Source organism: Capra hircus, unplaced genomic scaffold (assembly GCF_001704415.2).
Source record: "Capra hircus breed San Clemente unplaced genomic scaffold, ASM170441v1, whole genome shotgun sequence".
NCBI lineage: Eukaryota > Metazoa > Chordata > Mammalia > Artiodactyla > Bovidae > Capra > Capra hircus.
Window position 1 is genome coordinate 108,725 of NW_017189951.1, and position 22,947 is coordinate 131,671.

At 40.1% G+C, this 22,947-nt stretch overlaps 1 protein-coding gene across 1 annotated transcript; it reads left to right on the forward strand.

Annotated features, from left to right (window-relative positions):
* Nucleotides 1-11,884: 11,884 nt before the first annotated feature.
* On the forward strand, nt 11,885-20,731 carry CCDC160 (coiled-coil domain containing 160). The gene is made up of 3 exons (XM_018044949.1): nt 11,885-12,096; nt 13,198-13,255; nt 19,701-20,731. The coding sequence occupies exon 3, from the start codon at nt 19,725-19,727 to the stop codon at nt 20,694-20,696; it is 972 nt and encodes a 323-aa protein (XP_017900438.1). The 5' UTR covers nt 11,885-12,096; nt 13,198-13,255; nt 19,701-19,724; the 3' UTR covers nt 20,697-20,731.
* Nucleotides 20,732-22,947: the final 2,216 nt, after the last annotated feature.

Below are 22,947 nucleotides of genomic sequence, written 5' to 3' on the forward strand. Positions count from 1 at the left end.
TTAGTATATTGTAATTTAAAATATTAAAACATTGAGAACTAAAGCGCTTTGTTTCTTTGTTTAAAAAAACTAAGCAAGAAAACTTCCTCTTCCACGAATATGGTATAGACATACTTGTTCCTATTCCTTCCTCCAATTGTGTATTGATATATACACAATTCATATATACATCATGTATGAAGCAACAAATGAAGACTCTGAAAGCTGGACTGAAACAGACAAACCGTATTGGTTAAGAACTTCAGGCCCTGAGGAATAGCATGGTGTTGAGTTCCCTGCGTTTTCTTTTTTGCCTCATTTTTCCCAGACATGGAGAAGAAGTTGGCAACCCAGAAATGCCAACAGGAACAGACTCAAAATAGTCCCAGTAAAAGCCTGCACTCCTTAGCCAAAGGGCCAAGAAAAGGGCAGCCTAGAAAGAAAGAAAACATCTTGCAGTAACTGCTCTACTCCAGCCAAACACCACAGAAAAATCTGTGATCCCACCCCCAGCCCTAACAGCAAATGCTCAGGAGCTGGCTTAGAATTCCACAGTAAGCAGGCAGTAACAGAGTTCTGTAGCACCCCACCAGAGTGTTGTCAGAGAAAGCCAGGTCAGAAAGCCAAGTCAGGTCACTCTGCTGACCCATAATAAGCTTCCCCTCTTCCACTCCCCACCAAAAATGTATCAGTGGAGACCTCATGGAGAGCTTGGATTTGCCACCCCTGGCAACAATGAGATGCTCCTTCCCCTCCCCACTGGAGGGATGGTAGAGGTAATAATAGTTTAATAAAATGAACTGGCTGGGATTGTGCAAACCTGGAGTTAAATCTTTAAACATTTGGTAGAATTTGTTAGTAAAACTATTTGGATCTGAAGATTTCTTTGGGGAAATTTTTAAATTGGGAATTTATCTTGTATAGAAAATTCTGAAGAATTCATAAATGCATACACAACTACCCACCCCCCTCCCACACACACACAACAAACTTCTTAGAGCTAATAAACCAGTATAGCAAGATAGCAAGATAAAAGGTCAATCACTTGTATTTGTTTTTTATATATATACTTTATTTATTTATTTATTTTCGGCTGCACTGGGTCTTCATTGCTGCGAGGGCTTTTCTCTGGTTGCAGAGAGCAGGGTCTACTCTCTGTTTGTGGTGCACAAATTTCTCATTGCGTTGGCTTCTCTTGTTGCAGAGCATGGTCTCTAGGGCACATGGGCTTCAGGAGTTGTGTCTCGCAAGGTCAACAGCACGGGCTCAGTAATTGTGGTGCATGGATTTAGTTGCTCCGCAGCATGTGGAATCTTCCTGGACTGAGGATCAAACCTGTGTCTCCTGCATTGGCAGGCAGATTCTTTACCACTGAGCCACCAGGGAGGCCTCAATCACTTGTATTTGTATACACTAGTAAAGAACATTCCAGAAATGAAATTAAAATAATCCTATTCACAGGGACTTCCCTGGTGGTCCAGTGATTAACAATTCACCTTCCAATGCATGGGACTAAGTTCAATCCCTAGTCAGGGAACTAGAAACCCACATTCATCGGGACAACTAAGCCCGTGGGTGGTGCAACTAGACAAAACCCATGTGCTACCCACTCCAGTGTTCTTGCCTGGAGAATCCCAGGGACGGGGGAGCCTGGTGGGCTGCCGTCTATGGGGTCACACAGAGTCGGACACGACTGAAGCGACTTAGCAGCAGCAGCAAAGATCCAGTGCAGCCAAAAAATAAAATCTTACTTACAATAGCATTAAAAAAATAAAACACTTATGGGTAAATTTAACACAAAAGAAGTGCAAGACTGGAAACTACAAAATATTATTGAAAGAAATTAAAGATCCAAATAAATGAAAAGACCTCCGTGTTCATGAATTGGAAGACCTGGTATTGTTAAGATGACAATAGTCTATAAACTTGAATCTTTATTTATAAAATTTTGAATAGAAATAAATTATGTTAAACTTGAACAATTCCCTCAAATATTCCCTCTGATAGTTATAGCCTGAGCCTGAAAAGTATAATGACTTTATATTATCTAAATGACAGCATAGGGAATTCTTCAATTACCAAAAAATTATTAGCACTCATTGACTAAAAACCCTTGCTTTTGGGGGTGAAATTTTAAAAACTCTTCAAAATAAGGAGGCCCTTTCTCATCAGAAGGAATAAAAACTTTTCATAAGAAGGAATTTATTATGAACAGGCTGAATTCATATGCTCGTCCCTTAGCCTGGCAATAATCATCTCAGCTATGTGAACCAAGTAGGGCCTCCACCTTCTTAACATTTAAAGATAATTGGGGGAAGAGACCTTAAATAAATAAACCTACAATAAATATTTAATAGCAAATTAGGAAAAACTTTCTAAAGGAAAAGAACAGGATTCCATTAGATTAGGTGGTTAGGAAAAGTCTCTGACAAATTTACAGTTAAAGGTGAGATATGAAAGTATAAATAGAAGTTAGTCATGTAAAAAGCATGGAAACAGTATTCCAGGAAGAGGAAACAGCAACTATAAGAATCTGAGGTGAGAAAGAGTGTAACATGTTTGAGGAACCAGAAAAAAAAATCAGCTTGTCTATAGCATTGTATAAGGGAACAATTAGCCACATATAATCTAGAGTTAGATTATATAAAGTTCGTGGTTATGGGTAATGGTAAATAGTTTGAAATTTATCTACCAAATACAGTGCTTTGAAGGGTTTGGCCCAGGCAAAACGACATGACCTAATTTTCATTTTTATTTTGTTCTCAAAGAACTCTATTTTTTAAATTTTGTATTGAAGTATAGTTGATTTACAATGTTGTGTTGGTTTCAGGTTTACAGCATAGTGATTCAGCTATACATATGCATATACATATACATACTCTTCTTCAGATTCTTTTCCCATTCAGGTTATTGCAGAATATTGAGCAGAGTTCCCTGTGTTATACCATAGATCCTTATTGGTTATCTATTTTATATGTAGTAGTGGGTGTATGTTAATCCCAAGATCCTAATAATTTTCATTTTTAAAAGATCACTCTGGTTGCTGTGGGGAGAATGAATTGGTTGGAGAGAAGAATGGGTAGAGGACATCACAAGGAGGCTACTGAAGCAATATAAGAGATAGATGTTAGTAGGTGAAGGTAGAATGGTGGCAGCGGAAATGTAGAAATGAGAAGAGTCAGATATGAGCCATGAGGAGTGGTTGTTGATGAGCTGTATAGGAAAGTGAGGTGTTGTGAAAGCAGAAGCTGGTTCCAAGAGGGAAGGAATATAATCAGGTGTGTCAGAAACCATGGATAGGTTGACTTCAATGGGAAGGAAAAGTATGTCAAATCTATATGGCAGCTGAGTGATCTTTTCTGACCTCTGTGAAAGGTTTTAGTGAATCCAGAAGCTGTGTTGATGAGGGAGGATAGGCTTTCTCTTTCTGGCATGTCATCATTGCTGAAGATGACAAAAAGTACGGTTCATATATAGAAAACATCCACTGAAAAAGCCTTGAAGATCTGCATGGTAAGGAATTATCAGGATAAAACCTCTGAGACTCTGAGAACATAGAGAAGTAAAGTCATGAAACCGGCTTTGTCCTGAAAACAACTGAGAAATTCAGGTGTTTGAAGAGTTCAACTTTGCAAAAGCCATCTAAAACAGGGGTAAAACATGCAAGCCCAGGGACCAATTAAAGGTGAACAGTCTAATAGAAATCTTTTTCTATTAAATTGGTACCCCAAAGGAATAAACCCTCAATAAAGGAGAACTTAATTTGCTTTCCTACCCACTCCCCCAGGGACTACAAAGGAATATTTTCTTGATGATGCCAAACAGGATGAGGAGGAAAAAGATGACCCAGAAACTGTCATCTTGTAGCCCCAAATCACACTGCTGAGGTGGCTCAAGATACCTCTGGTGGTGGTATTAGTCACTAAGTCATGTCCAACTCTTGTGACTGCATGGACCTGCCAGGCTCCTCCGTCCATGGGATTCTCCAGGCAAGAATACTGGAGTGGGTTGGCATTTCCTTCTCCAAGATATTTCTAGTCATAAATTTAAAGTGACTCTGGCAAGTTAATGTTCCAGACAATTAGCAAAAGCAAACATAGATTCTTTGTCCAAGATCTCAAAGAATTTGTCCAAATTATAAGGAAAATGAGCAGCTCACAAAAAAGTTAATAATCAAAAAAGGAATTGAATTACCATAAGTGAGAATTAGCGAAAGTACCAGACAACAGAGCCATATGCTGAAATAATTTAGATTTTGGAATTATTAAACACAGAATATGAAGATCTATACTTATGATGTTTAAAGAAATAAAAATGTGTGTGGGAAACAAGAAATTCTAGAGAATGACCATATTTGAAAAATTATTTCATTAAACTTCAGAAAGTTAAAAAAATCAAGATTGAAATTAGGAACTCAAACTGAAGAGATTAACAGCAAATTAGACACAATTAATTAGAGAATTAGTGGATTGGAAGACATTTCAGAAGAAATAATTTATAAGACAATAAATCTTAAAAGTTCTCACCCTGAGAAAAAAATTATAACTGTGGTGGTAATAGATGTTAACTAGATTTATCATGGTGATTATGTCACCATATATACAAATATCAAATCACTTTGTAGTACACCTGAAACTGATATAATGTCATACATCAATAATATCTCAATATTTTTGGCCACATTGCATATGGCCTGTGGGATGTAGGATCTTAGTTTCCCCACAAAGGAATCCAACCCATGTCCCTTGTAGTGGAAGTGTGGAGTCTTAACCACTGGACCACCAGAGAAATCCCTCAGTTTTTTTTTTTAAAGTAATTATTCAGAAATCAGCACAGAGAGGCAAAGAGGTAAAATATATGAAAGAGTCTACAAAGTAATTTTATAGACAGGCTTTGCTATTTGATAAGTTTCAATCCAAAGTGTATAATATAACATCTAGTAGATATTATAATAAATTTTTTTTCTGATCAAAAAAATCAACAGATAAAAGAAAGCAAAATTTCCAAGAAAGAAACTTGGAATTTAGAGTGATAGATCTGAATTATACACTTAATCAGAGTTCTAAAAAGTAGAGGTGATAGCTAAGAGCTTTTCAGAACTAAGCAGAGATACAGAGTAAAGCAGCCAGAGAAATAACAGATTACTTTCAAAGAAAGGAGAGACATCAGACAGCTAAATGACAGCTGATTCCCAACAATGGTGGAACCAAAAGACAGTTGAATTATAGCTTTAATGTGCTAATGGAAAAGAACTATTAACCTACAAGTGTATGCCTTGCAGAAATATCTTTCAGCTAAGACGGTGAAATATAATGAGAGGAATTGCCACCAGTGGAATCTCATTTAAGGAAATTTCAAAGGCAAAATAAGTTATTGCAGATGCCAGAGATGGAGAAAGAAGAACAGAGTAAAGCAAGTGAAAACATATGAATAAATCTAAATAAATATTAACTGTATAAAAATAATTAAGTCTTAGAGGGTTAAAGTATATAAATATATAGAATTAGGATAAAATAACAACACAAACAGAGAGGGAGCAGTAAATGAACCTAGTATTTAAAGGTCCTTTTGTTGTCTGAAGAGTATTGATTAGTTCTAAGCTTTTGTAGGTTTTCATATTGCAGTCTCAGTAATGAATAACTTTAAAAATAAAATCAGAGGGCGTAATCTTGGAATTAAAAGAGAAGAAAACCATGGAATAAAAAAAGGTAAGAAAGAAAGGAAAGAAATGTGGTAAAGAGGAGCTTATAGAACAAAAATAAGGCTATAAAGTTAAGCCAAATATTTAAGTATGTAAAGCATTTAACTAGCTGAAATGAACAAAGATGTCAGATTGGTCTTAGAAACATACAACCAGTTATTTACTGAGACATATTAAAAAACATAAGAAATCAAAAATATTGAAAGGAAAAGAATGGGAAATATATATATCATAGAACAGTATGCAACCCAACTCGATCTACAGATTCAAGGCAATTCCTACTAAAATCTCTCAGGTGACTTCTTTGTAGAGATTGACAAGTTGATCGTAAAATTCATATGGAAATTCAAGGAGATCAAAACAACCTTGAAACAGAACAAAGTAGGACTTGCATATCCCAATTTCAAAACTGACTATAGCACTACAGTAACCAAGACAGTGTGGTACTGGTACAAAGATATACACATAAATCAAAGGGATAGAATTGAAAGTGCAGAAATAAACCCTCAAATGTATAGTCAATTGATTTTTTAAATTTATTTTTAAATTGAAGTATAGTTGATTTACAATAACTGTGTTAGTTTCAGTTGTGCAGCAAAGTGATTCAATTTATATATATATATACATAAAACATATATGTTCTCTGCAATTGTTGCTTGAAAAATGGAAGTTGGGGTGAAATTGAAGAAAAAGAATAGAGACACTAGAAGAAAGTCATATAAGGCTGGATTCAGTTGCTTTTAAATAAAATATTTATTGAGGTATACAAACAGAAAAAAATTTGCAAATCTCAAGTGTACAATTCATGATTTTTTACATGTAAAAGCATCCATATAACCAATGTCCAGGTCAAGAAATATTAATAGAACATTACCAAAACCCCAGAAGCCCACCTGGTACCCTTTCTCAGTCACTATATCCCCTAAGAGAACTATTAATCTAACTTCTAACACCAAAGATAAGTCTTGTCTGTATAACAACTTCTGTATTGCAGCTAAGACTGGATCAAAATTTATACCTTCATTATACACTTTTACTATACACCACTACTACCAGCAGTGGCTAAGGCTTGTTGAGAGCTTTCTATTTTCCAAGTGTAGTTCTAATTCCTTTACATATATTAACTAATTTATCCTCAAACCCACCCTGTGACGTAGGTGCTATAATTACTTCCCATTTACCAATGAAGAATCTGGCATAGAAAGAAGTTAACCAATTTGTTCAAAGACCCATAAGAGCTAAGTGGTGGAGCTGGTATCTGACCCCAGATAACGTCTCCAGAGTTTGTTCAGTGCAATGTACAAACAACATCAAACTATCTCAGCAACATATGGCAATAGTTTAAAATGGTTACTTTGCATCACCTGCAGTTGCAAAATGTGAATGTCAGAACAAGAGATACAGGGTCTCCCAGGCACTTGTGGTCAGATGCCCTTTATATGTCAATGCTGCATAGTTGTTGAAAACCAGACTTTCCTGAGTTCAAACCCCAACTCTGCTGCTCACTAACCCTGTGACCCTAGGCACTTAGTTACTTAACCTTTTTGTGGCCCAGTTTTCTCATCCAAAACTGTAGGCAATAATAGCACCTAGGTCATATGATTTTTGTGAAAGTTAAAGGAATCATTCCTGGCATCAGGTATGAGCCTCATTCATTCATTCACCTATTCAACAAATATTTGTTCGTGCTTACCATGTGCCAGGCACTTTGATGCTTGGGATGGATCAGTGAACAAATCAAAGATCGTGCCCTCTTGGAGCATAGTGTAGTGCAACCTGGAAGGGAGGTGGATGGAGAGAACAGAAGAAAAACAGTATAGTACGTTCGAAAGTGATTAAAGTGCTATATTTTTTCGAGTAGGATAAGGAGAAGTGGAAACGCTGGAGAGGTTGAAAGCTGACAGGATTAAATAGAAGGGGCAAGGTAGGCCTCACAGAGAAGCTAAGATTTGAACAAACACTTGAGGAAGGTAAGGCAATAAGATATGTGAATATCATGTACTTTTTGAAGAGCATTCGAGGCAGAGGGAACAGGCAGCCAAATCCCTAACCGTGAGAGGGTGCCTGGCTGTTACAGGAACAAGGCAGCCAGTATTGCTAGAGTGGCGTCATCAAGGGACAAAGTGGCGGGAGAGGAGGTCAAAAAGCTATTGTATGGAGGTGGGGGTGGAGAAAGGGGGGATGGGGATTCTCCATGCAAATCCTGTAGGACCTTGTAGGCTGTTATAAGGATTTTGGTTTTTACAACAAGTCAAACTGAAAGCCTTTGTAAGCTTTTGAGCAGAGTGGTAACATGGTCTGACTTAGTATTTTATAAGTCTCTCTGGATCTGTGTTGAGAATAGATGGTGAGGGGGTTGTGGGTTGACTTGTGTCCCCCCAAAAGATATGATGATATCCTTACCCCTCTCCCTGTACCTATGAATGTGCTCTTGTTAGAAACAGGGTCTTTGCAAACACAATCAAGTTAAGATGAGGTCGAACTGAATTAACGTGGGCCCTAACTCAGTTAACTAACATTCTTACAAGAGGAGGGGACTTTGGGCACACAGACACACACAGAGAAGAGATAGCTATGTGGAGACACACAGACACATAAAAACACCACAAGAAGACAGAGGCAGAGATCAGAATGACGTGTCTACAAGCCAGGGAAGGCGACAGATGGCTGGCAACCCCCAGAAGTTAGGAGAGACACACTGTTCCTCAGAAGCTCAAGAAGGAGTCAGCCCTGATGACACCCTGATTTCAGACTGCTAGCCTCTAGAACTATGAGAGAATAAGTGTCTGTTGTTTTAAGTGCCCGGTTTGTGATACTTTGATATGGCAGCCCTAGGAAACTAATATAGGTCAAGTGTGGAAGCAGTTAGGAGGCTATTGCCATAGTCCAGGCAAGAGATGGTGGGGGTCAGGATCAGAGTGGTGATAATAGAGACAGTGAGAAGCCATCAGATCCTGAATACATTATGAAGGTACAGCCAACAGAATCTGCTGATGTATAGGATATGAAGTGCAAGAAATATTATCTGCCTGAATAATTTAAATATTTATAAACATGATGCATATACCAATAAATGTGTATTTTTTCATTCTCCCAAATATCCTGCCTTTGAGACTACTCAAGCAAGTTTGCCAGGGAAATCAAAAAGCTTCTTTTGCTGTGTGATCAAGGAGTAAATCACATTACTTGTTTGAGTCTCAATATCCTACTTGGTAAAACAAGAAGATTGGGTTCCATTGTGTGAGTGTATGATCTTGTTATGATCAAGTGCCTTGTTTTGGTATTGATAAAGATTCTAGTGGGGTAAACTGTTTTCTATCTTCCGTATTTGAAAACCTATCTCCAAGTCTGAGTACCTTCAAATAACAAATCTCTGTCCTCACTGTTGTTTACACTCTGCCATTTGATACCTGACCACATGAAGGAGTGACCTCCTACAACGGAAGCAGAGTCCTCACCACTGGACTGCCATAGACGTGCCCTCCATCAGTGTGTTCATATTTTAGGAGGGTAATGAATTTATAAGACAAGATAATATTAGTACTAATGATAACAGCAAACATTTATATAGGGTTGGCTATGTGAAAAAGGGCAGCGGAGGATGAGATGGTTAGATAGCATAACCGTTTCAGTGGACATGAATTGGAGCAAACTCTGGGAGATAGTGGAGGACAGAGGAGTCTGGCATGCTGCAGTCCATGGGGCCACAAATAGTTGGACACAATTTAGTGACTGAACAACAACATGTCAGGGATTACTCTAAGGGATTTAAAGCTATTAACTCACCCAATCCTCACAACATTCCTATGCTGCTGCTAAGTCGCTTCAGTCGTGTCCGACTCTGTGCGACCCCATAGACAGCAGCCGACCAGGCTCCTCTGTCCCTGGGATTCTCCAAGCAAGAACACTGGAGTGGGTTGCCATTTCCTTCTCCAGTGCATCAAAGTGAAAAGTAAAAGTGAAGTCACTCAGTCATGTCCGACTCTTAGCGACCTCATGGACTGCAGCCTACCAGGCTCCTCCGTCCATGGGATTTTCCAGGCAAGAGTACTGGAGTGGGGTGCCATTGCTTTCTCCACATTCCTATGAGTTAGGTACATTTATAACTTCTATTGTATGAACAGGGAAACTGACTCACAGAGCAACTAGGAAACATTCTTTTCTTATATTAATAAAGGATCTTATATCAGGGGGAAAAAAATGAAACCCTTTAAAAAGAACGAAAATAGACATGATAAAATGCAAAGTAGTTTGGAGACTTAATGTCAAGGAAAGTAGTTTTGTCAGAATCCCAGAAACTAATTCTGATGGGGTCCATAACAAAATCAATGTTGGCACTGAGCCTCCTCCTGCTGCCAACTCTTGTTGACACTGGTTCTCTAAGGAGGAAAAAAAAAAGACTGAGAACCAGGCCTCCAGGCACCTGAACACAACATTGTCAGCCACCAAGCACCTGTTAGATCTGATTCTCAAGAAGTTTTGAAAAGAATCCTGGTCTTGTTTCTAAGTCATTCCCTTGCTAGGTCTTGAAAAATTAGACTGTCACTTTCTTTTTAAAATCCTTTTCTCTTTATTTATTTTTTAAGATTTATTTGTTTGTGTATTTTTGGCTGCACTGGGTCTTTGTTGCTACACGCGGGCTTTCTCCAGTTACAGCGGCTCACTGGTTGCGGGCACATAGGCTTTAGTTGCTCTCTGGCATGTGGCATCTTCTAGGACCAGGGATGGAAATGGTGTCCCTTGCATTGGTAGGCGGATTCTTAATCACTAGACCACCAGGGAAGCCCTTAGACTGTCTTTTTTTAAATGTGTATAAACCTCCTTTCACTTGAGATTTGACAGCCAAAGTTTATTTTCACCTTGCTACTTCCTAGAAAATACCAGGTTTCCTGAAAGTCACTAGGATTACTATTTTGGATACTCCAGTCCCTCTTTGTTTCAGGCCTCACAACTTTTGTCTAGTCCATCTTTCTGTTAAGCCCAGGCTGGGTACCAATCAGACTATAGCCAAGGTGCATAGTCAGTGTGTGTAGCCAATTTGATGATGGAAGAATCATCATTCAGCAACAAGGCTAATCAAAGTCTGAAGAGATCATTAATTTATTTAACAAAATAGTAGGACTTAAATCTATCACATGATGAAGAACATGGGCTTGTTCCCCAACCAAATCAGGAAAGTTGTGAGCAAACTTTGAAGCTGGAAGAGAGTAGCTTGGGACTGATCAAAGGAAACCATTTTACACTGCCAGTAGCGTTGGACTCTGTGTGTGTGAATGTGTGTGTGTGTGTGTGTGTGTGTGTGTTAGTCGCTCAGTCCTATCTGACTCTTTGCGACCCCATGGACTGTAACTCACCACGCTCCTCTGTCCATGGGATTCTCCAGGCAAGAATACTGGAGTGAGTTGCCAAGCCCTTCTCCAGGGGATCTTCCCCACCCAGGAATCAACTCATATCTCCCGCATTATAGGCAGATTCTTTACTGTCTGAGCCACCAGGGAAGTCCAGTGTTGGAATAGTTGCCTTCAAGAATACTGGAGTGGGTTCCCATCCCCTCCTGCAGGGGATCTTCCCAACCCAGGGGTTGAACCCAGGTCTCCTGCATTGCAGGCAGATTCTTTACCATCTGAGCCATCAGGGACGCCCAGTTGCCAGTAACTGGTTTTAAATTCAAATAGGTGCAACAGTGGTTTAGAGAAATTCCTGAGTGATGGGTGAGGACACCATGGGCTAGCTGGAGAACGAGCCTGGTCTCCCATAGGCCTGTGACCAGGACACATGCTCTCCTGATACAGGCCCTTAGAACCTCGGTCAAAGGCACAAATTCATTGTGCTGACTGGCAAGGATGTGCGTGGGGGGCGGGGCGTGCAATTCCCACATTGTCAGGAACTCCGAACCAAACCCAGGCGACCTTCCAGAGCTGACCGTCCTCGAGGGAACGTTACTAAACTGCAGGCCTAGGGATTATCCGTGTGCCACTCCCTCCTCCCCCACAATCGCAGTGTCCAGGTGGCTTTGTGAGTCACCCACACCCTCCGTAATAAGCCCACCATGGGTGGGGCTGCCTCTCAGTTTCTCGCTGCTTCCCTCCCTGACTCCTCTCTTGCTCTTCGAGCTCGGCTTTCGTGCAGGCAGAAGCCACCGCAGCGCCCGCCCCACCGGGCATGCTCAGTGCTCAAGCGGGTTGTGACGACCGCCAGGCAGCGCAGGGCCCCGCGCGCGGGTCCCTTTAAATCGGACCGGCCGGTTGCCAGGCAACGGCGCGACCGGCGCTGGCGCTGCACTGCAGAGGCTCTGCCCCGGGCCGGCCCGGCCGGGTCGCGGTAGCCAGCGCCGAACCCAGGTCATTTGCCCGCCGCTGGAGGCTGTCTTCGGGGAAGAGGGACTAGGGCCCACTGGACTCCACCCACGCCACCAGGTAGGTCTGAGCCCAGTCAGGCCGGGGCTCCCCAGGCCCCCTCGCCCTCCCTGGGTGACCCGGGCGGAGGCACCGTGCTCCCCGCCTCGACGCCCACTGCGGTTTCCTCACACTTTAGGGCTCCGGGCCGGGAAGTGGCGGCCGTTTGCGAACGAAGGTGACTGGGTGTGGAAGTCGGGGTGTGGAAGGAGGAGTGGGGTCAGGCCTCGTCCCTGCTTTCTCCCAGCCAAGGGGTAGATGGGGGTAGAGCCTGGGGAAGTGGGAGGTGTCACCTGCAGTGGCGTCCAGGGCAGCACCCGAGCCTCACCAGCCGTCTCCTCTGCACGGAAGCTGCGGTGGCAGGAGTTTAGTTAACCATTTACGGAGAAAACCCCCAAACTCTGCATGCTTAGATGCAGCTTTATAGCAAAAATGTGACTTTCATACTAATAAGGTACTCAGCCTTTCAGAATTAAGGTGACTTCGTATCTTTTCTTCTAGAAGGAGTAGTTCCACACTAATAACAAAGCATTGGGGGTAAGAACCGTTCACAGGGCCAGTTGTCAATGGTTCTTGGCTTCGCTCTCAATGTGAAACAATAGACAAGACAGTTTGTCTCATGAGGTGGACACTTGGCTCATATGTGAGGACCCTGAAAGATTAAGGCAAAAACTGGGATCACGTTCCTTTTTAATGGTTTTTCAAAATAACTGGACTCTGGGGGAGGGAGCCAAGGCCTTGGCTCCAGCCTCTGCTAACGTGGCTCTTGGCATGCTCCTTACTAACAAGCATGTTGCTGTGGCCGCCAGTGCTGGCTCATTTGTTCAGTAGTTGCTAAAGGCAAGAAGGTATAGTGTTGAGTAAGATGCGACCGTGATTGTCGTCCCATCTGATATTTGTGTTGCTGGGGGAAGGAAGACTTAGTGGCATAATAGCTGGGAAATTGGGTTGACAAGTTAAAATGAAAACTTGCTTCAAAGTGTCTGATGTTGCATTTCAGATCAGCCAAACAACATTAAAGCCATCACTTGTAATTTTAAGCTACATCTCAGATATGAACACAGATTTGGGCATTCTGGTTAATTATATTTTCTAATTAAGCTGTGGCATTTTCTTTTTCAGTTGAATCTGGAGAAGGAGAACAGCGGCAACCAACAGAAGACCTTGGACTTCAGGAACTGTAAGTAGCATTGTGCTGGTTGATAGCTTGCTATGGATGTTGAGAAGCACAGAGCCTCACCCAACATAAATCTTCAGTCTTTTAACAAGACCATTAGTCTGCACTGTCAGTATACTATCAAAAAAGCCTCACAGAAGTACAAGGATGCTGGGTGCTTGGGGCTGGTGCACTGAGATGACGCAGAGGGATGGTACTGGGAGGGAGGAGGGAGGGGGGTTCAGGATAGGGAACACGTGTATACCTGTGGCGGATTCATGTTGATGTATGGCAAAACCAATATAATATTGTAAAGTAATTAGCCTCCAATTAAAATAAATAAATTTATATTTTAAAAAGTATCCTAAAGACTTTAGCTGAGCCAAATAAACTTTGAGGGAAAAATAAAAGTTATTTCCCTAAAATGCCACCCACAAAACCTCATAAGCCAAAGGAAAAATTACAACTATTTACAGAAACTCAATTAGAATCAAAACATTATAGAATTTTCAGGAAGAATATTATGAATTATTCACTCAATAAATATTTATTGAGGGCTACTATATGCCAGGCAATAAGGCACCCCACTCCAGTACTCTTGCCTGGAAAATCCCATGGACAGAGGAGCCTGGTAGGCTGCAGTCCATGGGGTTGCTACTAGTCGGACACGACTGAGTGACTTCACTTTCACTTTTCACTTTCATGCATTGGAGAAGGAAATGGCAACCCACCCCAGTGTTCTTGCCTGGAGAATCCCAGGGATGGGGGAGCCTGGTGGGCCACCGTCTATGGGGTCACGCAGAGTCGGACACAACTGAAGCAACCTAGCAGCAGCAGAAACAAGGGATACAATGCCAGGAGATCTCAGCATATTGGTAAAATGAAACTGTATGAAATGATGCTGAAGCACAGAAAAAACTTGCAGAGTCATCCTTGCTAATCTTCAAACTGATGCCCCAATTGTAATATTTTTAACATGTTTATTGGTGGCTCTGAAAAACATTGGGACATTTGGTAAGTTCATGGCAAAGAAATTAGTGATTTAAAAAATATAAATCTCTTTGGTGTAGAAAGGCTACCACTCTTCTGTTTAGAATAAATTTAGCTTGGAAATCTGGGGACATCAACAACTTACAGGATTTAGGGCTAATTCTTCCATGAAGATACAGCTCAAATTAATGTAAGATTCAAGTTTAAGTTCCCCTCTACCTACCTTAACAGTACTTCTTTTTTTTTAAACTGACTTTTTCTGAGGTCTGATGACTTCAGACTGGCAACTCTGAAGCACATATCTTTGGAAAAGGGTTGGGTTGTTGGTTGATGTTCCAAGGGAAGGTAAGGAAAATCTAAAAAAGAACAAAACCCATTGTGTACAGTATAAAATTGCTTGCATTTTCGTTTTCACTAATTTCTCTTAACCACCTGGAAAAAGGTATATTGTCTGTATATTACACCTGAAGAAACTGAGGTTCACAAAAGGTAAGTTTTTATGAAGTTCTAAAATGTGGGAGCCAAGATATCTGACTTCTTCAGTCTTTTTTCCACCAGAATTGACACAATTTCTTTCTCAAGAACTTTCTTTCCCTTCTCCCCGACAATTTTGCACGGCAAAACATATTTACCCACCTTCTTTCAGATAGCTTTGGAAAGTCCTCATAATGGAGAAGCTCTCATAGAAGGGGCAGGTCAGAATCTTCTGGAGCAAGGGAAGAGAGTAATGGTGGCAGTGTTTTGAGCTTGGGAACAAGGGAAGCAGAAAAATAGGTTGAGAACTATTGCTTTTATGTGAGAACAGATTGGACAGTTGAGCAATGAAGGAAGGCCAGTGATCTTTCTATCAAACTTTTCTATTCCTGTCTTGGCCAACCAGTTTTTCTGAGGGTTGAGAGAACTGAAACCATCCAAGAATAATGGAGAAAAGTTCCCTGGGCTAAGAAGGGCCTTTTGTCTTCCCCCTTACTGCCCCTAAGCTGTCACTAAAAGCCACAGTTTCAGTTGAGTGTGGCTGAAGGGCTGAGGGTTATGACATAAGGTTGTCCATCACAGGTTGGAAATGACCTTTTCTAAACATCACTCCCAGTTTACAAAGTTTGGGGTGAAGCACTGTTGCAAGATGGGAAAAAGTTTCTAGAGGTTTCCCAGTCCCTGGTTCCCCCTGCCTGGAAGAATAATTGCCTTTTGCAGGCAGATCGAGATTTATGCAAAAGAGATACTCCTGACATTTTCACATAAAATCTAATGTAAATGAGATAAGGAAATAGAGAAAAAGACCTTTGATTTTTATGTCATCAAATTTCCCTAAAGCATGTGATTTAAAGTATGAATATTTTAGAAAATAATTAGATTTCCTATATTTGATCACTTATCCATCTTAATATGAGCATATTCCCCAGGGCCCCATACCTTGAAAATGAAAATGAGATAGTTTAGTGGGTTTCTCTTTTCACAGTAAACAGGGTATTAGTATCTGGAGCTATATGAAGACAGATATGCATTCACCTAAGATTTTTATGTAATAGTTTACCTAAAAATCCACAATAAGTGATCACTCTTTGCTTAGCTCTGAACAATTAACACTATGTTATATTACATTATAAATCATATTCAATTTATTTTATCAGTGGTTCCCAAATTCTTCAGGTGAGTAGAAACCATTTCCATGAGTCAATAAATTTCCTTACTCCACCAAGATGCACTACTACTTTACCTTTGTAAAAATAAGGAAGTTACCAGAGGATGAATGGTGATGTTTTTAGAGAGACACTAACTAGAATAATCAGGAGTCCATTATCAATTCACATCAGACACAAATGAATACATGTAGCCATATAATGGACAAGCATGCAGTGCAGTCCCAAGGACTTCTGGGAGATCACTGGCTTAGAGGACCACTAACATCATTTTTGTCATATGACTTTATATTGTTTTCCTGTGTTCTGGTTGTTTGTTTCTTTAAGTGTTTCATTCCTCTTGGACCTCCTTCCCCTACCCTTTGGTCCTTCAACACCCAATATTGTGTTGAGTAGGCACTTGTAATAAAAAGTGTTAGCAATTGACCCACTAAAAAGGCATGCTTATTCTCTCACTAACGGCTCTGGTTTGATTTGCCTTATGCTGCAACACATTACCTAGTCAAGTTTATTGAAAGCAAACTGGCTGCTATGCCAGGATAGAGGAAGGAGTGTCATTGTCTCAAAGCATATTTCTTGTCTTTGCCAGAGAATATTAATGTCGTACTTGTTCTGCGGAAAAAAACAAAGAGCACAATTTGTGAAGAGAAAATGAGCCTGGTACCTTTTACCCTCAGTCTGGGCTTTGCTATCCTCTGTGACTCGATTTGGGAACAATCCCTTAAAGCATATCTTGCCAATGAAAGAGGAAAAAAAGAAAGAGAAAGGAAAGAAAGAAAGGGAGAGAGAAAGAAGCAGTTCAGAGACCTCTTGACCCTGCCCTGTGTAAGCCAGGGGAGGGAAATTCCAAAAGGCTTTTCAAACCTTTCTCTGTTCTGTCCTTTGATATGTGACATGCAATTCTCCTTACCCTCCCCCATTCATTTTTCCTCTCTCCTTTTGTGGCCCTTTAAAAAATACCTAAGCTCTGAAAATAGTGGGTTGTTTTCTTACAATCTGTGGAATGAAACCTATCAGAAGAATAAAGAGAAATTTTAGAATAAGCACTGACCTGGGAGACAGCGTCTCAGTTTTACCACTATAGGCTGTGAGGACTTGGACAAGTCATTTAACTTCTTTGAGCCTCAGTTATAAAATAAGTGGACTCTTCCCAGTTCTGTGAAAAGCATTGGCTGTATCAGGAAATTGTACAGAGGCCCAGGAAAGAAAGATAGTGACACTGGAAAAAAAATATATATATATATATATATGTTTTTAGCCAGAGATTTAGATTTATGGGAGGGTTGGACATAGAGTGACTTTTTCAAGGTGCAAAATCATTAATGAAAAGAGCTTTCTATTTTAACCTTTATCTACAGCCAGATCTCTATCTCAGATTTGTCTTATTGCTATCTTCAAGTATAAAGTGGCCTCACCTGACTTGCCCCGCTGCACACCTCTTTCCTGGTCAACCTCACCAATACCTTTCACTCAGAATTTGGTAGAAAGAATAATAGTAATCTCTCTCCCACTGCTACCTTATTAGAAGCATTTTGGGGGCCACTCTGCACAACCTGTCAGAGAAGGTGATGGCACCCCACTCCAGTACTCTTGCCTGGAAAATCCCATGGATGGAGGGGCCTGGTGGTCTGCAGTCCATGGGGTCACTAAGAGTTGGACATGACTGAGTGACTTCACATTTACTTTTCACTTTCATGCATTGGAGAAGGAAATGGCAACCTATTCCAGTGTTCTTGCCTGGAGAATCCCAGGGACGAGGGAGCCTGGTGGGCTGCTGTCTATGGGGTCGCACAGAGTTGGACACGACTGAAGCGACTTAGCAGCAGCAGCAGCACAACCTGTGGGATCTTCGTTCCCCGACTAGGGTTGGAACCCGAGCCCTCAGCAGTGAAAGTACACAGTTCCAACTGCTGGACTGCCGGGGAATTCCCTAGATGCATTTTTAAACTCTTACAGAGTTGTCTGGTAAAAATTTGACTGCTGAAAACTGTGACTGGCAATTAGCATCTTTTCCCTTTTTTCTGTTCCTTTCCTTTATGATCACTGTAATAATCCCCAGTATTTGCATTCGTGTTTCTAGAGAGGAGAGCAAGTGCGGTTATGGTCATCTTCGTCTTTAAGGGCAGATACATCATTGATGCTTCTGGATGGAGGCTAATAGGATAACAAAGTCAGAGGACTATTTCAAGAGAAAGCAGAGGATACTCCAATGGGAAATATTGATACATATCATGAATTTCAAGTCTTGACTTACTACTGTGGTCTGATTGACTAAACTTAAAGTTTGGGTTATGGCTTTTGAACCAATCATTTTAACACCTTCACTGAATATTTGTACCTTTTCCTTTCCTCAAAGCCAAATACTTGTCAGTGGAGATATATCCTTGGGTGTAATGAGTTACCGTCCCTCTTCTTTTGGGGGGAAGGTGTCAGGCATGTAGGTATTGAGTTTATTCTCTCATTGTCTATAGCAAGAAAAATTTGTTAGAATTTAAACTACATTTGTTAAAAAGTACCGAGAAGTAATATACCAAAGAGTGGTTATCTCAGTGCCGTGGGATCATGAGGAATATTTCTGTGTGTGTGTCTGTGATCTTCTGTATTTTCCAAAATTTTACAGATAACATGCATGACTATTAGCATCTTTATATGAAATATTATATTAATTTCTATATAACATTTATACTCTTTAATAATATTAAAGAAAACATTAATTTAAAAATAAACACAACTGCCATTTTTGTTACCAAGGTGAAAGTATATTTGTGTGCATGGGAAAAATAGATGCAAACATACTTTGGTTTTTCTCAGTGGTGATGTTGCAAGTATATTGCAGCAATTTAATGTATAGAATGAAAAAAGTGATCCCCTCCTTTTTCTTCCCACCCTTTAGCGGTAACTGCAGTGACCAGTTTGGTGGCTTCCGATGCCAGTGGCCCATCAGTGTGTTGCTTGGGTCCTTCTTTCTCCCTTTTTTCAAAAGTAGTCGCTGATCAAATATTTTTGTGTTTTAGGAAAGCTATATGTTATGGACTCTCTTTGAATAGGGAAGACTCCTTTTGAAACAAAATAAATATCTTGTAACTTTTGTAAATTTAGAAAGTTGGTTGTTGGTTTAATATGCTAATTTTTCATCTAAAAATTACACTTGGAGTCAGTATCTTAGAAAAAGAAACCCATTTGGTGGCATTAGTATTTCCAATTGTTGACATTCGGTTCTCATCATGAAATTGCTGTCAAAATGGATTGAATTCTGTACACTTGGCAGTCTTGTCTAAAAGCAAAGCCCAAGACTGGAATAACAGGAATTTATAGGTCAAGACAGAAGGGCATTTGGCAGAGTTAGTCATAAGGAAGTCTGCATGGTATACTTTACCAAAAACAGCTCACATTGCATTAAGCACTGATGTTTTAGTCACTTTAAAGAATGAATAAACAGTAGTCCAACCAAGAAGAACTAGAAAAAAATCAAGGACTTTGGAAACACAGGCTTACCTATTAATTAAAAATCACTTATACTGTTTTGAAACAATCTGTTTTCATGTTGCTTTCTCATAGGATTATTTTCTCTATAATAAATAGCCAAGCTTGTCCATTTATTGGTTATATTTCATAGGATCAGAGAACTTTAAAGCTGGAAGGGTCTGTAGGACTTAGCCAGTTTAGCCCTTTCCATTTATAAAAGAGGGAACTGAGGCCTGAGTCGCGTGGTGAATTAGAGGGAGTGCCAGCCCTCAAATATTTAGATTCTTTCACCAATGGGCCAGGATTCTTAGTTCTTTCCACTGTCCCAGCTGCCAGTGTAAATATGTGCCTTGATTTTAAATTTTGTTTTTCAGGAATTGGAAGAGGTGCCTGAAGAAATGGATGCTAGGAGAAAACACTGGAAGGAGAAAAAGTTTGCTCCTCTTTTCAGTGCACAGGATATTCTAGACGAAGCTGCTCAGCTTGAATCTTCTTCTGAACAAATGAGTTTAGATAAGGCCAAGAGAATGGAAAGAATATTTAATTTGTCTAGTAGAAAGTTTCTAGAAGAAAATAAATTTAAAAGGAAAGAATTTATTTCCCAACCAAATGAAAATGAGCAAGAATCAAATTTAATAGAGAGAAAGATAAACATTTCAAAGACTGAGGCAGACACAAAGTCTGTCTCCTGTGAATCATCTAATTTGGACATTGCAACTGAAGAAAGCTTTAATAGCACAGAAGAGCTTCCTACCTGGGGTACAAAGGAGTTATCAACTCCACCACAAAAAGACAAGAAAAAGAAATTCACTGAAGGAATGTCTCCAAAACTTCGCCTGAATCTTTTGAATGAAGAGCTGGAAGTGCTTGATTTGAAATGCAGAAAAATTGAAGAGGAATTTGAAAGTGCAGAAAAAGAACTTTTGAACTCCAAAAAAGAAGTATCCACAAAACCCCTAAATTTTCAAGAACCAGGGGTGGAAACTTCCAAGAAAGACTGGGAGCTTCAAGCTTTAAGAAATGACCTCTCTGAAAAAGCAACAAATGTTAAAAACTTAACTGAAGAGCTCCAGCAAGCCAAAGAGGTCATCCACAAGTTGAGCCTTGAGAACAAGGATTTAAAAGAAGCTGTTAGGAAGTTAAAGCGGCAGACTGAGGTTGGAAATGCATTCCTAAAAGAAGAAATGAAATTGTATTATGAATTAGAAATGGAAAAAATCCATGGGGAGCTCAATGCCATCAAGAATGAACTGAGAACAGAGAAGTCCCTACAAGCAAGAAATAACAGAGCCCTGGAGTTGCTTAGAAAACACTTTGCTTGTGTAACACCGTCAGGTACCTCTGACAACTTTATGGGGGATTTTTTTTAAAACTTAAAGAAAATTAAATCCTTTCATTGGGCAAATCATTGAGCCAAATCAGTGTTTCTTGTGCTTTCCTGTGTATGACTTAAAACGTGTGGAACAGGATATAGTTTTCATGTTTGGTGAATCAGGCTATCCATAAAGGCTATAGATGTTAACTTCAAAGCTTCTGCTTTCTTTTTCTAATGAATTTATTGCCTAAGTCCAAATAGAAATGGTTTCAGAAACCCCTTTATATATATACACACACATATATATGTATATTTATATGTGTATATATATATATTTTTTTTAACTCAGACATATAGTGATTCACCAAATCATTGATAAATACAAATCAACAGACATTTGTGATCTTGTGAGCAATATTTCCTTGGCACATGAATATTCTTCTGTGTTCATTGATATTAACAATAAAAATTTCATTTATGGATATAAGTATAACTTGTGTATGGGTCTTAAAGACTCAACAGGATACTGAAAATGTATCTGCTTTCCCTGAGATCTATCCTTAATTAGGAATAGATAAACATCTCCCCCAAATGCAGGCTTTTCCTCCTTCCTGATGTTTTCCCCATGCTTTCTCACTTGACCTAGCCATGGTTCCCATAGACTGGAAGACAACTTAGAGACATGGCTGTGACCTTGGCTAGAGCCCTGATTTTGACAGCCTTGGCTTTTGCCTTTTCTTATGTTGACCAGCAAGGGGCGATGTTGACACAGTTCTTCCAAAATTCTACTGGGAAAATTTGTAAGCTTCCTGTCCAGTTTACTTCACCAGCTGGCTGAGATGGAGTGAAAGGTGTTGGATGTCAACTAGGTAAGCTTTTACTGAGCTGGCTTGATTTATACGGAATCCAGCTGTGTAAAGAGCCCAGACGATGACAGTTTCTTTTTTACTTAAAAAGAATAAAAATGTACTGCCTCAGGCCTTTGGTGGAGACTATGTGGAGACTGGTGGCCAGTCAATTATTCCATTTGTTTGTATCAATCAAGATTTTTTTTTGTAATTGGAGCTCTATTTGCATGGTATTTTTAAGTCCAGTGAGCCAAATGTAATTACAGCCTGTGATGGTGAGATACAGTTGTAAGGGTTCAAGTATTTTCCCTCACAGGAAATCCCCAGACTGGGAGTCTAGACATTTTGAGTTCTAGGACCTGCTTTGTTGTTACTAACTAGCTAGTTAAACTTCTAGACCTAAAAGTCCTCGTCTATAAAATGCAGAAGTAGATCTGTCATCCAGATTCTGTTCAGTTCTAACATTCTGTGATTTCATCACAGTGATTTTAATCACAAGTTTAACTACCTACGAGAAAGTAAAACATGGCTTTGAAAGTGTTCAGCTCTTAATACTTCAGGGGACCTACTTTACAGAGCTTCTCCTTTCAAAGGAAATGCACAAAGGCTCTTTTTTATAGTTTGAACATCTCCAAATACCATGTCAATAATAAATCAGGAGAGGGAGTAAATGAGGTTATTTCTTCTCTTTTCTCTTGATCCCTTTTTACTTATTAAGGTCAGGGAAGGCACTTGAATAGAGAGAAACTAGGTTGACCTGGAGTTGAGCAGAACTTGCCTGGCCTGGGAAGATTGGACTAAATTGGAAGATAATCATCTTTGGAACTTTCTGACTTCATCCTGATAACTTTACCCAGAAGCTGGCAGCCTGCTCAAAGAGGAAGCTGACTTTCAGGCTTTTAATGGTCACTGCCTCCAACCCAGGGTCTTTCCTTCCCCTACAAAGACCCTCAGCCCCTGACTGCTAGTGTGTACATAAGCTTACATGCTTAAAATATTTCACAAATTGTATTAAGCTATTACACTCCATCCTCTTAGTATATTTCAATTTTTAAAGAGGAGTTTTTACTCCAGAATTTCTATCAACCAACACACATCAATAGTCTTTGGTGACAGCTTGGTTTATGTTGTGTGTGTGTGTGTGTGTGTGTGTGTGTGTGTGTGTGTGTGTGTGTATGAGTGCTTGGGGCGTGAGGAAGGAGTGTGGTTTTGGGAGGTGCAGAAAAGATAAGTACATCACTTAGCCCAGCTCTTGGGTGGGTGGGGGCGCTTTGTATTTCTAGGATGGAACTGAAACAGTCCTGGCGAGACAGCCTGGGATGGTGAGTCCCAGCAAGCTTCACCCTGTGGAAAGGCCCTTTAGAAAGCCTAGATCCAGAAACAATCCAGGGAGAGCAATATAAAATCACCAAGTCCAGAGGGCCAAGGAGAGCCAACAGTTTGGAGCTGAGAAAGGAC

What these genes read in the sequence shown, in the direction of transcription:
- CCDC160 (XM_018044949.1), top strand. Translation starts at nt 19,725, where the DNA reads ATGGATGCTAGGAGAAAACACTGGAAGGAGAAAAAGTTTGCTCCTCTT.